At 39.3% G+C, this 13,304-nt stretch overlaps 3 protein-coding genes across 3 annotated transcripts in view; 2 read left to right on the top strand and 1 right to left on the bottom strand.

Moving 5' to 3' along the window:
• Positions 1–11,002, bottom strand: pias4a (protein inhibitor of activated STAT, 4a). Its single transcript, XM_079593213.1, has 11 exons — positions 10,340–11,002; positions 8,523–8,904; positions 8,331–8,415; positions 6,754–6,795; positions 6,582–6,672; positions 6,317–6,445; positions 6,084–6,189; positions 5,261–5,334; positions 5,020–5,180; positions 4,792–4,943; positions 1–2,954 (listed from the first exon to the last, which is right to left on the bottom strand). The coding sequence occupies exons 1-11, from the start codon at positions 10,364–10,366 to the stop codon at positions 2,686–2,688; spliced, it is 1,518 nt and encodes a 505-aa protein (XP_079449339.1). The 5' UTR covers positions 10,367–11,002; the 3' UTR covers positions 1–2,685.
• Positions 11,003–11,103: 101 nt separating this feature from the next.
• foxq2 (forkhead box Q2) overlaps positions 11,104–13,304 on the top strand; it is a 74,065-nt gene continuing 71,864 nt past the window's right edge. The window contains exon 1 of the mRNA XM_079592861.1: positions 11,104–11,123. The gene's annotated coding sequence lies outside the window, so the exon portion shown is untranslated. The remainder of the gene's footprint in view (positions 11,124–13,304) is intronic.
• LOC306988107 (uncharacterized protein) overlaps positions 12,599–13,304 on the top strand; it is a 65,825-nt gene continuing 65,119 nt past the window's right edge. The window contains exon 1 of the mRNA XM_079592859.1: positions 12,599–12,683. Coding sequence (XP_079448985.1) covers position 12,683 — 1 coding nt within the window. The 5' untranslated portion in view covers positions 12,599–12,682. The remainder of the gene's footprint in view (positions 12,684–13,304) is intronic.

Below are 13,304 nucleotides of genomic sequence, written 5' to 3'. Positions count from 1 at the left end.
TTTATTTTAAATCAGTTTAATTAATTGCACACATAATTGACAGGTGTTAGAGCCTTTACAGTTTGATTTCAGTTCAGACAGGGACAACTGATTCGCTAGAGTAGCCAATAACAAAGTACTTGTGCCCACCCACTGGAGCAACTGTGACGCAATTCAAAACTTGATAAAATATTATTGTTTTTTATTGGCTTTTAATATGAACATATAAAAAGACACAAACAAATCAGTTACATCAAGAACTGCAAGCCACTGCCCATGCTGTCTTAAGCACTGTAACAAGAAGGGATGCCTCCATTCCCAAAAAAAACTAAAACATTTCAACCTCACCTGGCTACACAGAGGATGTCTTCACCTTTGAGCTGGAAATATATTTTGTCATCAATCACCATCCATTTATCTCTTAATTATAAGCAAATGTACATTTATCCACATTTCTCTAATAGATTGATCTAGGTATCTAAAAATGGAAGTCTATTCAAGAGGTTCCTTACCTTAAAAGTGTGGTCAAATTTAGGGGATCATACTACATTACGGTCTTAAGCGAAACTGACTATTCTTTTTAAGAGAAATCTAAAGAAAAGGGAAAAAAGTTGGGCGTATCATGAAAAGATGAAGGAAGACCATGTCGACTCAAAGGCGAACCTAAAATTACAAGCAATTCCTGGCGATATTCTTCTGTTGAGACATTCCCAAGCACAGATAGGATACAGTACTGAGTATTCAAGTCAGAATTCAGGATAAGTTGGAAACAAAAACCTTTAAAATTGCCACAAGTGAGCTTAGTGTAGTGATTTTCTCTGGAATCTTGGAGGACAAGAAAAGAAAAAAGAAAAAGAAAAAGTCCTTTCGATATTTATCAATATTCGTATATGTAATGAAAGTACATCTGAATTTCCAGATCAGAGATCTGACTGCTTTACATGACCTGAAGGTAATGCTGGAACCTGGTTCGAGAGTCAAGTTTGACTGAGAAGAAAATGTAAAGACAAGTAGAACTAACACGTCATCCCTGAGTCCTCCTCAACAGATCAGCCGCCTGGATGTGCCATTTGTTTGGTCGTTTAGCGCAAGTTCTCTTTCGTGCGAGGTTTAGGTCAAGTCTGTGTAGTCCAGACTAAGCTCCCTAATGTTCGGCAAGTGGCTGAAATTGCGCGTACACCAGCAGGCCGTGAGAGGACACAGCGTTATAAGCAACATGCTGGAAACTTGTGAAATTGCTGCGAAATGTCTCAAATGCACAAACGCAATTCAAATAAAAGAGGGAAAAACTTCTAAATCAATAAATACTCATTCTGACAACAAATTAAGGAACATTTAAAAACCGCGCATGTCTCCAAGTCCACAAAACGCTATGCAAATTTGAACACCTCCTCAGCCGATTGAAATGAACACACACACAACCTCCATACAATGGGCTCAAACAAATCAGCGGTTAATTTAAAAAGAAAAAAGGGAAAACTTAAGTGGAGTGAACTGAAAAGATCAGGTTTTAAGGTATCATGCCAATAACATCTGCTCCCCTGCTAGATAAACCTAGTATTTACCACAGTCATGTCTAGAAGAAAAAGAAAACAACGTATTGTCGTCTCCTCGACCTGATTTATCATTCTGCCTTTCCTGTGTAGAATTTCTCAAGTCGTGACATTAGCAGCCTTGTACGGACCAAAACAACTGAAAGAAAGCAATAACATGACATTTAGACCTGCAATTTTCGATTAAATGATCAGAAATAATACATTGTCATTATTACATTAGATATCATACAATATTTACTCGCTGACTAAGCATCTCAAAAGAACAGTTGATGTCGAACCTTCATTCCCTCTGAATGAAGTGTCGATTTGCGCACCGCATTCAGTTTAGTTCACGCTAGTTGACTGACAGACTTGACCGGAAACTCGTTGCTAGAGTCAGAATCATTTTTAATATGATGCCTAAATGGGCAAGCACAAAATAATAATTAATGCTTGATGCCTCTCCAGTGTTGCTGTACAAGAAAAACAAAAGGGATTGAAAACAAAACAAGAAAGAAAAAAAATAATTTCATTCAACACCCTTTCAATAACCCTCTGGTCAAGCCGCTGTTAGACTGAGGTAGGTTGTCAACTTCTGTGGACAAATTAAAAGCAAAAATGAGAGAAATTTGAGGAAATTCTTCAGTAATGTCTCCAAATCACATTGAAACGAACAGCTAATATATAAACATCTTATGTGGAGGACTAACAGAAAACACCTCTGAATAGATTGCAAATGGTTGTATGATCTCGACCAAAGGAATGAACTTTTTTGAGATGCGGTGGCTTTTCTCATATTTTGAAAGCCTAAAACAGGCAAGATCTTAAATTTCCCAGGATGTTTAAACCTGTCAGAACACAAAGTGGAGAGGAAATCGAGGACAATAGAGCAGAATTGAAGGTGGTGTTACTCTTCCATGGTCTTTAAAGGGAGAATCGATATTGGGATGCAGTGAATGACTGGGAATGGCTTTACGGGGCATCTACGAGTTTGTCAACGCGACGCCCGACTGCTCCAGAAGTCAGCAGCGCATGAGTTTGCGTGTCTGTGTGCGTGCATGAGTGTGTATGCATTCGGGAGAGGATACAGGGACACGTTTCTTGAATTTCCAAGGCTCAGATCCCATCTACACCCCCCTCCCCCCCAACAAGTCTAAGTGTCCTGCCGGTCTCAGTATGCGGTGACCAGGTCTTTGTCATAATCGTATCTGCCTCGTTTGGGGGCGGGGCTGTCCTGGCTGTCGTCCGTGTCCTCGCTGTCCTCGGCCCCACCCCCTCCCTCTTCCTCCGACGAGTCGTCCAGAGTCAGGTCCACCACGGCTCCGCCTCCCGACCCGGCGCTGGTGCCGCCGGTTCCTGCCGACGCGCCTCCCGATCCAGACTTCCCGGACTGGTTTGTGCTGCTATGTGCTGGGGAGTGGCCGTTCGCCTCAGGAACACCTTAGACGAGAGTTAAGTCCCGTTAAGACATTTAGCTTTGCTCAAAAATCCACCATATTACGCAACTTAAATGTATGGACCCTTTTCACAGACTGATGTTGTGTGTGCAGTTATTAACATCATAATTCTAGCAAAGTTTTTTTTTTTTTTTTTACACTTTATATTCTTTTAGCATTAAATTACAGAAAACTAGTTAGTCCCCCTGTAATCAATAATTTCATCCCTTAAAATTCATCACCAAAATGACATGTTTTTTCCTTGAAAAAAATTCTTTATGCCTTTATAAATAGCTTAAATGTAACTCTACACCCTTGCCTCATTTAGTATACATGGTTCTATAAATATGCTAATTAGCGCCATCTCCACTAACTCACACCAGCTCAGAGATCCACTTGTTGATCACATTCACACGTTGACTTGATTTGTTACATGGTAGTTTGTGTCATCAGAAACACCAGCGATTTCAAACTGCATTTTTGAGACAGTCTTTGGTTCACTGCAGTTTTAAGGAGAAAATACTCAGCAATGACGTTGACTTATGACTTTGCACATGGTTTGTCTTAAAGAATATTAAAAATACCACAGACATATAAACAACATTAAAATCTTGATTTTCACCACAGGGGGACTTTAAGGGTGTTGCATTGCATGGATGTTTCTATTCAGGGTTTTTCCTAGGTCAAAAATGGTCTTCGGTGGTGGCAGACGAACACGGTCATCCACACACACAGTTAAGTACCCTAGCCCTGTAAACTCTAAGCCCAAAATAAATGCAAAGAAACCGTATGTAATATTAACTCATATCTATATACACACGTATACATATACACACACACACAAATGTGGTTGTATTTCAGCAGTGGCGTGTGACGCAGTCACTCCTACTAACCACTTTGTCGGTTGAATTTTATATAATATGTGCATTTTTCAATTGTAGGGAGGTTGAATTTTATATAATATATGAATTTTTCAATTGTAGGATTGTTGAATTATATAATATATGCATTTTTCAATTGTAGGCAGGTTGAATTTTATATAATATATGCATTTTTCAATTGTAGTCAAAAATATAGATTTTTTGATACTGAAATATCTGAAACTCATTTTCCATAGAATGCACGATAACAGCTGTCCGTTCTCGCTCTCTTATCTCTCTGACAGCGTGTTGACACACAAACCCGCCTCCCCTCACACACTTGTTTAATTTGCTCCGGATGAATATTATTGGTGTTACAGGGCTTTCATTTCAGCATGGGATTGCACAATTTTACTTATTCTCACAGATATTGTGCTCACACCCAAAGTGCGCGGACATAAAGACACCTGTCAGTGCTTAAACAGTCAAACACACACAAAATAATGTCAAAATGCAGGTCATGGCGAGTATTCATATAAATGCAGTCTTTCTTTTGAGAAAGAAAACGCATGTGCAACACTATAATGGATAGTGAGGTATTAAAGTGACAGTAGCCTAATATACCTGCTGCCAAATTATGAGATAATATTACAAATATCTATATGCAAGTTTTTTCCCATGGTATCAATGTCAAAATTGTGGCCAGTGAAAATGCTAAGTGGCTAGTAACTTTGGAAAACCACTAGCCACAGTGGCTAGTGAGCAAAAAAGTTAATGTCAAGCCCTGTGTGTATATATATATGCATATGTATATGTCTTCTGACCAACATAATCAAATCTCTATTTTCTTCCTTTTTTGTAAAGTCATTGGTCTGACCACTATAGAAGTTTACCCAACCATGACTTCCATTTCTGAGAACACCGGAAATGTGAAAAAGGTCCATTGTAAAGGCCATTTCAGAAGACAGAAAACCTTCTTACATATATCTACCACCGGATAGTCGGGCGAGCGACTGCTTTCCCGGTCTCGATCCTTCTCTTTGTCGTCCCTGATTGGCCTCCATGAGCCGTCAGTCAAATACTCAATCTCCTCCTCATCCTCTGTCGTCTCTTTCAGGATCTCGGACAGCAACCTGAAACGGGTCACATTAAGGTGAGTTTTACCGCCAGAACCAACCAGAATCGAGGAGTTGGATTAAGTGTGATTACCCGTCAATAGTAAGAAGCTCAAATGGAGCAGGTTTGTCGCATACAGGGCAGGTCCATGTGGGTTTCTTTTCATTCATTTGCAGGAAGAAGACAGCGTCGAAACACTGCAGGTGGGCGCAGGTGAGCACTCGACACGGCACTCCAAGTCTCATCTTGACCAGCTGCGTTAAAAAGACACTTATTAGATCGACTAACATTGGCACACAGATTGCATATAAAAAGACTTTAACAGGACACTTACAGGGCAGATGAGGGACACTCGCAGTCCCGTAGTGGCGATCTCACTCTCAGGATCAAAGCGCAGCTTGTCCTGAACTGTGTACAATCCAAACAGTTTCAATAAAACATTGATGCCATGTGTGTGTGTGTGTATACAGAAATTTAAAAACATTTTTGAAAGGAAAAAAGGATAAATGCACTAGGCTGCATTTGTTTGATCAAAAATACAGTAAAAAAACTGTAAAATTGTGAAAAATCCTTTCAATTTAAAATAACAGTCTTATTTGAATAGATTTTAAAATGTAATTTAATCCTGTGATCAAAGCTGAATTGTCAGCATCATTACTCCAATCTTCAGTCACATGATCCTTCAGAAATCATTCTAATGTTTGATTTGCTGTTACTTAAAAAACATTTATTATTATTATTATTATTATTCGATGAATAGAAAGTTCAAAAGAACAGCATTTATTTGAAATAGAATCATTTTGAAACATAATAAAAGTCTTTACTGTCACTTTAATGCACTTGCTGAATAATAGTATACATCTTTAAAAAAAGAACGTACTGACCAAAAATCAATAAAGTTTATAAATGCAATGAAAACTTTTTTTGTTGTGCTTAATTATCATAAGTATGAAGATATATTTAAAGGTACAATAGTACAATACAAGAGAGAAAAAAAATAATCTAAAAAGGTACAACGGTTCAAAGTTGCAATAGGTAAGTAAAGGACAGTTTGATTTCAAAACATTTGCTTTTTTAAAACACATTTCATGTCAGGTTTTCAAGTGTAAAACCTCTGATCATGATGCAATATGTTTGGTCAAGGCAACGAAACTTACTGCGTTCGCGACAACGATCGGGACTCTCAACTGAGCAATGTTTCAGCTGGTTGAAGAGCTCTCCAGATGTGAACACCCTCACCAGATACACTGCCACAGAGTACCGCTGCATCCAAAACATAGCGCTTAGCAACAACAAACTCAACTGTGCCTAAACCAAGCATCCTTCATCTAACATGTTCATTCACAAATATGGATAGAAGAAAGCGGCTCTTTGTGTCAAGTCTCTGTACCTTTCCAAAGTTGCCCCACGTGATGGTGACTCTGTTAGTGACTGTGGAGAGGTGTAACCAGGGCGTGATGTTGACGGGTCGACAGGGCCGACGCGGCTCAACACCCGGTTTATTGGAGGGATAGTATCCCTGAACAAAAATAAATAAAATATAATTTACAGCAACAAGATTTACAGCATTCTAACAAACAAAGATAACACACAAAAGTTATTTATATACAGTGGTTTAGATTTACGATCATCCTCCCTGCTCTCACAACACTTACCGGTACATGACAGTAGGACTGATTCACTTTCACAGCAATATTGGGAGGATACTGGTCCTCCTGAACGCCGATTGAGTCTGTGTAGCAGATTCTAGGAGAAGAAAAGGGCATGTCAGCATGCAGAAAATGACCAAAACTTGATTTACCAACAAGATGCAGCTGAATGACGTACCTGAGAACCACCTGAACCGATTTCATCCCTGGGCGAAGTTCACTGTGCATGTGCAGGCACAAACATTTGTTATGAGTAAATACAATTAAAGATGTTTAATATTCTTTTGTATTTTGAGTAAACAAGAAAATACATCAGCCATGTAGACTCATTGGCTGATATTTGGCCATTTTGAGATTGGCCACTCAATAATGTATAATACTAGGGCTGTAAGGATACAGCAAACCCACGATTCGGTTCGTATCCCGATTTCTGACCCACGATTCGATACAAACCGCGATTCTTGCGAGGAGGGAGGATTTTTAAAGCCAAATAAATAAATAAATAAATAGCTAAAGCTATAACTCTGTTTTCTTGTTACAAAATACTTTTGAAAAACAAACAGAACTATACTCCATTGTGGAGATGATTCGAGCATGTTAAAAATTCTTCTGAGGTAACCGAGGCTTACTGTCTGTGCTGTAAACCACCAATAATATATTGCCTATTCCGCATCTCAAGCGCAGGAATAACGCTTGCCACAAAGTGAACGCGCATAGAGAAATGCACACTTCCTACGAATTAGCCTAAGCAGCCATTTCTTTATGTTTTGAATTAACGTTAAATCAAGTAAAAGTATTTCAAGCTTTCTATATAAGTTTCGATTCGTTTATGAGGTGAGCTCCAGTTCACGCGCGCGCCGGTGCCCCACACACACACACACACACCGCGCGCTTTGCTCACTTGCTCTGGTGTTTGCTTGTATGTGTGTGTGTGTGTGTGTGTGTGTGTGTGTGTGTGTGTGTGTGTGTGTGTGTGTGCTCGCGCGCGCGTGTGGGGGAGAGGTGCGATTTTTGAATAATAATCAAATGATACCCAGCGATCTTCGAATATTATTTTTGCTTGAAATTCCCATACCTAATATGTAAAAGACCCCGTCACAGCCCTAGGATCTATTCTGGACGAGAAAGATAAGTCTGGGAAGGGGTGTGTCGATCGCAATCTGCCTTCTCACACCGCGACACAGGTTCGTGGATCTGAGTGTCGCGATTTCGGTTTAATATCGTAAATCGTTACAGCCCTATATAATACATAATATTATATAGTAAATGGGTTTTTAATTTCCACAATATTGCTTGTCATTTTGTAATATTTTTTGGGGAAATTGGTGGAATTGTGTCTGTGTTTACATAGTAAAAAAAAGAATAATAATAAATGCATAATGCAGTAAAAAAGTAATGTTTTGCAAAATATGCAGTCTTTTCCAGCAAAAATATGTTTATTATTCCAGCACACTGTTACTAAAAATATAATGTATCATTTTTTGAATCCTTATTGTTAAGCCATGAATAACTGCAAATAAAGGTAGCCAAAATAATAAATAAAATTAAAAAAACATGCAGGGAAGATGTGTTGAAACTTGTAAACAATGAGCCTCTGTGACAATCTGCTCTGCACACTAATAATCCACACTTATATTCTATCCTGCATTTTTTTATTTTCTATCATTAAATTCCATTATTATTATTATTATTCCATTTGTTATTGGTCATCGGTTGATTGCTAAATAAAGCCACCAGTTTGACTGCACTTCTTACCTGGAGTTCCGGATCTGTTCCACTTGGCTTGTTGTTAATTCAAAAACACATTGACTCTCTTGCAGCTTCTCACTGTTCTGAGCGACTGCAAAGAGTGACAAACTCAGAATTATCTCGCTGGCTTGACTTCATCATCGGCAAGGCACACCTCTTAAAATTGGCCTATTATTTATTAATTATAATGGGACTCACTCAGTTCTGTCGGTGGCAGCAGCGTTTCTAAGTTGTGGTAGAATGGCAGGGGCACCAGTTTGACTTCGGCCGCAGGAGGCGGCACCGGTTTGGGGATGCCGTTGAGGTAGTCTGTTCCCTGGCCCGTGCCTCTGGGCGAGGTGTTGAGGGCAGGGTAGGTTACAGGGACCGATTCCGGGCGTCGGGCAGCCAGCCAGGCCGAGGCTTTGGGGAAGCGCGTCTCGTAGAGCTGTCGGACGTTCTTTAGCAGCTCTGGACTGTACTCGGTCTGCACGAGCCGAAGAGCTCTTCCCACTAAATCCTGCTTCAACCCGCTTTTACTGCGGCCCATGGAGGCCAGCAGTGTCTGCAGATCAGACACCCGGAAACTCTTCACCATGTTCTGGCGAGAATGAGAAAGGATAAAAAAACACTGTTGTTAGTGAGGTGTGCGGCATATAGTTCAATATCTGTTGTAAAGGTTGTAGGTTCGATTCCCAAAAGGGAACAATGCCCTTGAGTGAAGGCCTGTCTCACACCAAGCTTGAATCGGTCCGATTTTGCAAACGGCAGACAGGCTGAATGAGCATGCAAATTCACTCTCTGACACTAGGTGGCGTTAGCTAAACAGAAATACAGTGGTTACCCCGGTACAATAAGCAGTGCTGAGCTACTTTTGTTTTATGTAACAGCAGCAGCTCTGGGCATGTGACCAAAAGCTTGAATCTGATTGGTTGGTCAGTATTCTTCGCATTGCGATGAAAAAAAAAAAAAGATTAGAACACCTCTCTGTAAAAAAACAAAAACACATTGCATTGACAGCATGTGAATGACGGTCTGAACAGACAATCATTTATCGCATGGAATATTCCCAAAACAATATTAATTTTGTGAACTGGCCTAAAAGACATATCCGCAGGTCGAATTTTTAAAAGTTGCTTTAGATTAAAGCATCTACTAAAATGTCAAATTTGCTGAAACTTTACATTACTTTTTATAAAGTTGTTAATAGAACATGAAAATTGTTTTGACTTTTTCAATTCATTACGAAAACATTCCTTAAGCTTCTAAATGGCCTCGATCTCTAGTAGTCTACCATGACTGAATCCATGCAGGCCCATGACACTCTCCATATAACCATTACACACAACTCAACTCTGAAAAACTGTTAAAACAATGGCCATATTTGTAATCATCATGTAGTAATAAATATCAGCATGGATGCGAATATCTGCTGATATACAGTAGTAAAGAGATACTGCACAAATGAAAATGATACATCTTGTCAAGCTACCCACATGCATCAGTTGTGCATGTGACTATATACCCATACATTATAATAAGCACTACTGCAAAGTAGTTGCAAACTAATATCCACTTTTGTTGCTTTTTAAAACTATATGGCCGTATTATTTGAACGAAGAAAAGCTAGGGACTGTTTTGTTATGTATTGTGCAGACTAATCATTCATTTCCACAGGCAGCGCGCCCCCGCGCGCGCACACAGGAACACTAGCTGTGTCTAAAAGCCTGGTGAACTGTCTACCCCCAGACTGCTTTTTGGGAATCAAATGAACATTCAGAACGTTCAAAAATTCGAATCGAACGTTAGAACGAGCCAAATATGCCGGCTACATAGACAGCTTACTGGGTTTTGAGACACAACCATTCACATTACACACATACAAATTGCCAAAGCACTTTACAGACTGCCACTTCTCCTGTATGAGCACAAAATATCATATTATGAAATTAAACTCAAGTTGTTTTAATAGGCACCGCCTCTGACTCAAATGGCTCATTTTACTGACACTATTTTTACAAATCTCATCTACTCACCATCGCTTCAACCAGTTCGGCCGCCATCTTCGCACAGCAGCCCCGCGAGAGCCTGAAGCGAAAGGCAGCAGCTGGCCAATGAGAAGCCGAGAAGGCGTTCGATGACCGCCGCCGGTGTCCAATCAGCACGGCGGACTGTCCATAAGTAGGCGGGGTCGTTTGTGAAGAGGCGTGACAGCGAGCTTTAAAAGGGACAGTGTAGTCAAAAAAAGAAAACTTGAAGCAAGGTCTACCCTTTCTGATAGGCCTCTGGTGCTTGTAAACCTACCCACCGTCGCCTGAACTTCTCTGTCTGATTTGCCCACTTTAATAGTCTGGTGTTAGAGCGAAAGCACATTGCATTTTGCATTCAGATGTGATGTGAGAGGTGGGTTTCCCGCGACAAGTGGAAGAGGAGCGCATGGCTCCATCCGATCCATTCCGCATGGAAAAATCCATTTCATGAGTTCCAAAAAGCCGTGATATTGAGGACTGAATGCTTTGTGTAATTTCAGCCATAAAATGACTATAGAAGCACACTAAACCTACTCATAAATATATCCACAAGCGCATCGCGTTTACAATGTATTGTGGAATATAATACAACGAGCATACTTGCTCATTGAGGACAATTGGGGGTAGACAAGTCTGGAAAATCCACACGAGACTGAATCCAGAATCCTCAGGAAACTCCATCCCGTGGTTCTCTTTATTGTATGCGGTGGGGGAGGGGAAGCATAGAATGTTTGAGAACAATTTGCTGAGGTAAATATTATGCGTGATAAGCAGAACTGGAATAAAACAGGTAAGCCTACATTGGTCATTACAGACGTCAAAAAACCCTAAATAAAATGTATGTAGGTCTATTATTAGAACAAGAATACCTGTTCTCAAGTCATACAACAATAATCCCATACTATTTTGAAATAAAAGGGAAAATTCAGCCTTACTTGTTCAACTTAATGATACTCCAAACCCGTATTCTATGGAACACAAATAAAGTTGTTTGACAAAATTACAGCCTCATTAACCTTTCACTTTCGTTGTACTGAAATCATACAAAGAAAATGAATGGTGACTGGGGCTGTCTATAACTCTTTTTGTGTTTTAATGAAGAGAAAATTCGGGTTTCTACACAACATAAAGGTGAGTAAAAAGAGGACGGAAATTGTATTGGTGAATCTAATGGTATGTTAATCCTGTGTCCTAGCAGAGGATGGCGCTGCTGTCAATGATTTGCCTCATTTAAAAGTTCTCTTGTTTTGAAGAACTTCAAGAACTTGCGTGAAATAAGATAACTAATTTAGGGTGACGATCACAGTCAATTTGCGGGACCACAAGCCAGGAAACCATGCAATAAAATCAGGTTTGGCTCAATTAATGAACCGGTTGCAAAAGTCACCCCAGGGTTATTTATTTATGACATTGATCTGCAAAGCTGACAGTGATTCTTCTAGTCCACCTGTTCTCCCACAGAATCCATGCTAAGTCACTTCCCATGAGAAGAACTTCAGATTGTTCTTTAGGGAGAATATTAGAGATGATTTTTTTTTTTGTGGCATTCAGCAATCAGTAATTATATTATTTTCAGTGAAGTTTATTTTAATAGCTACAATTGTAATAACTGTTTTGTTAAATGGTTGTATGTGAATAGAAAAATTCAATTTGTTTTCTAGAAACTTAACATTAACATTCAACGGAACTGTCTTTGGTCTTTTCTATGCTTTTAATATGTGACCATTCCAACTCACAATCACTTAGTGCAGCTCTTTGAATCTTTTATTTTCTTTATCTGTATGTGTATCATAAGAGACTGACATTACAGGACTGCATAGCACATTGAAGTGTGTGTGTGTGTGTGTGTGTGTGTGTGTGTGTGTGTGTGTGTGTGTGTGTGTGTGTGTGTGTGTGTGTGTGTGTGTGTGTTGGCATATGTGGTTTATGAAACCAATTTTCAGGTTTACACACCAGCATTATGAGACCATTTGGTTTATGAGGCCATTTTTTATGTCCTCATAAATCAGAGAATTTAAGTTGATAAAAAAATATGATTTAAATTATGATTATTTAATATGATGACCTAAATGATCAATACATGACTTATTTTATTGGTTCACATTGTTATTTGGCCATTATAACAGTTGGCATGCTTTTTATGACCTTAACAAATAAGGTCCTTTTAAACCATGATGTGTATGTGTGAACTTCGAATCGCGCCTCTGTAGGCGGGATTTGGTATTGCAATACAAAACACATTCGCGCCAAACTACACACACTTTCGCGCCGTTTCATACAATCGCGGGTAAACGTCAGTACCAACAAGAGCGTGGAGATAATGCGTCGCGCTTGTGGAGCTGGAAAAAAAGTAAGTCCTTCTTATTTTATATTCTGTACATGTATTAAACTTACACAGCGCGCTGTTTAAAATGTGCACATTATAACGTAGCCCTATTCGGAAGGAAATTGTTTCTCGTGGGTTATTCAAGCAGTAAGGTTACTTAGAAGTTAACTCCCTGCATCGACACTTTAAGGGTAAATTCACCCACATGTAACGTACAGTTTAATTGAAGACAATGTTATCAGATACATGGTTTTTGGGAAAATATAACCAGAAAATAACACGACTTATTCACACATTTGGTTAAATTGTGCCCACGTGATATATGCTGTCTACTAACGTTAAGTTACCTCATAAGTTATAGATAAATACTAATTCCTTAGCTCGTTTCGAACATGGACGTCTGTAAAAATATATTTTTTAATGATCTCAGCGACAAAACTGAGATGGATCATGGATTCAGACCAATTCGCCTTTTGTCTGTGTTGATCTCTCACCACCCTCGTAAAAATCCCATTAGGCTTCTGTTTTTAGACAAACTATGAGGTCGTGTTATAATTTAACTACCGTCCACATTCCATCTCGAAGTTTACGAGAAGAAATCTTTTTAAAGTCCAGTGTTAAAACCCTTTTTGAGCACTCACGAAC

Source organism: Phoxinus phoxinus, assembly GCF_949152265.1.
Source record: "Phoxinus phoxinus genome assembly, chromosome: 20".
NCBI classification, from domain to species: domain Eukaryota; kingdom Metazoa; phylum Chordata; class Actinopteri; order Cypriniformes; family Leuciscidae; genus Phoxinus; species Phoxinus phoxinus.
The sequence above is the reverse complement of the archived record's forward strand: the minus strand, read 5'-3'. Positions and strand labels throughout refer to the sequence as shown.

Bases quoted from the DNA above. Each gene is read 5' to 3' on its own strand.
- pias4a (XM_079593213.1), bottom strand. From the start codon at position 10,366: ATGGCGGCCGAACTGGTTGAAGCGATG. The intron at 6,446-6,581 runs GTAAGTGTTGTG...ATTTTTGTTCAG, and splicing joins AGTCCTACTGTCATGTACCG to GGATACTATCCCTCCAATAA. The intron at 6,190-6,316 runs GTACAGAGACTT...TTTTGGATGCAG, and splicing joins CGTGGGGCAACTTTGGAAAG to CGGTACTCTGTGGCAGTGTA.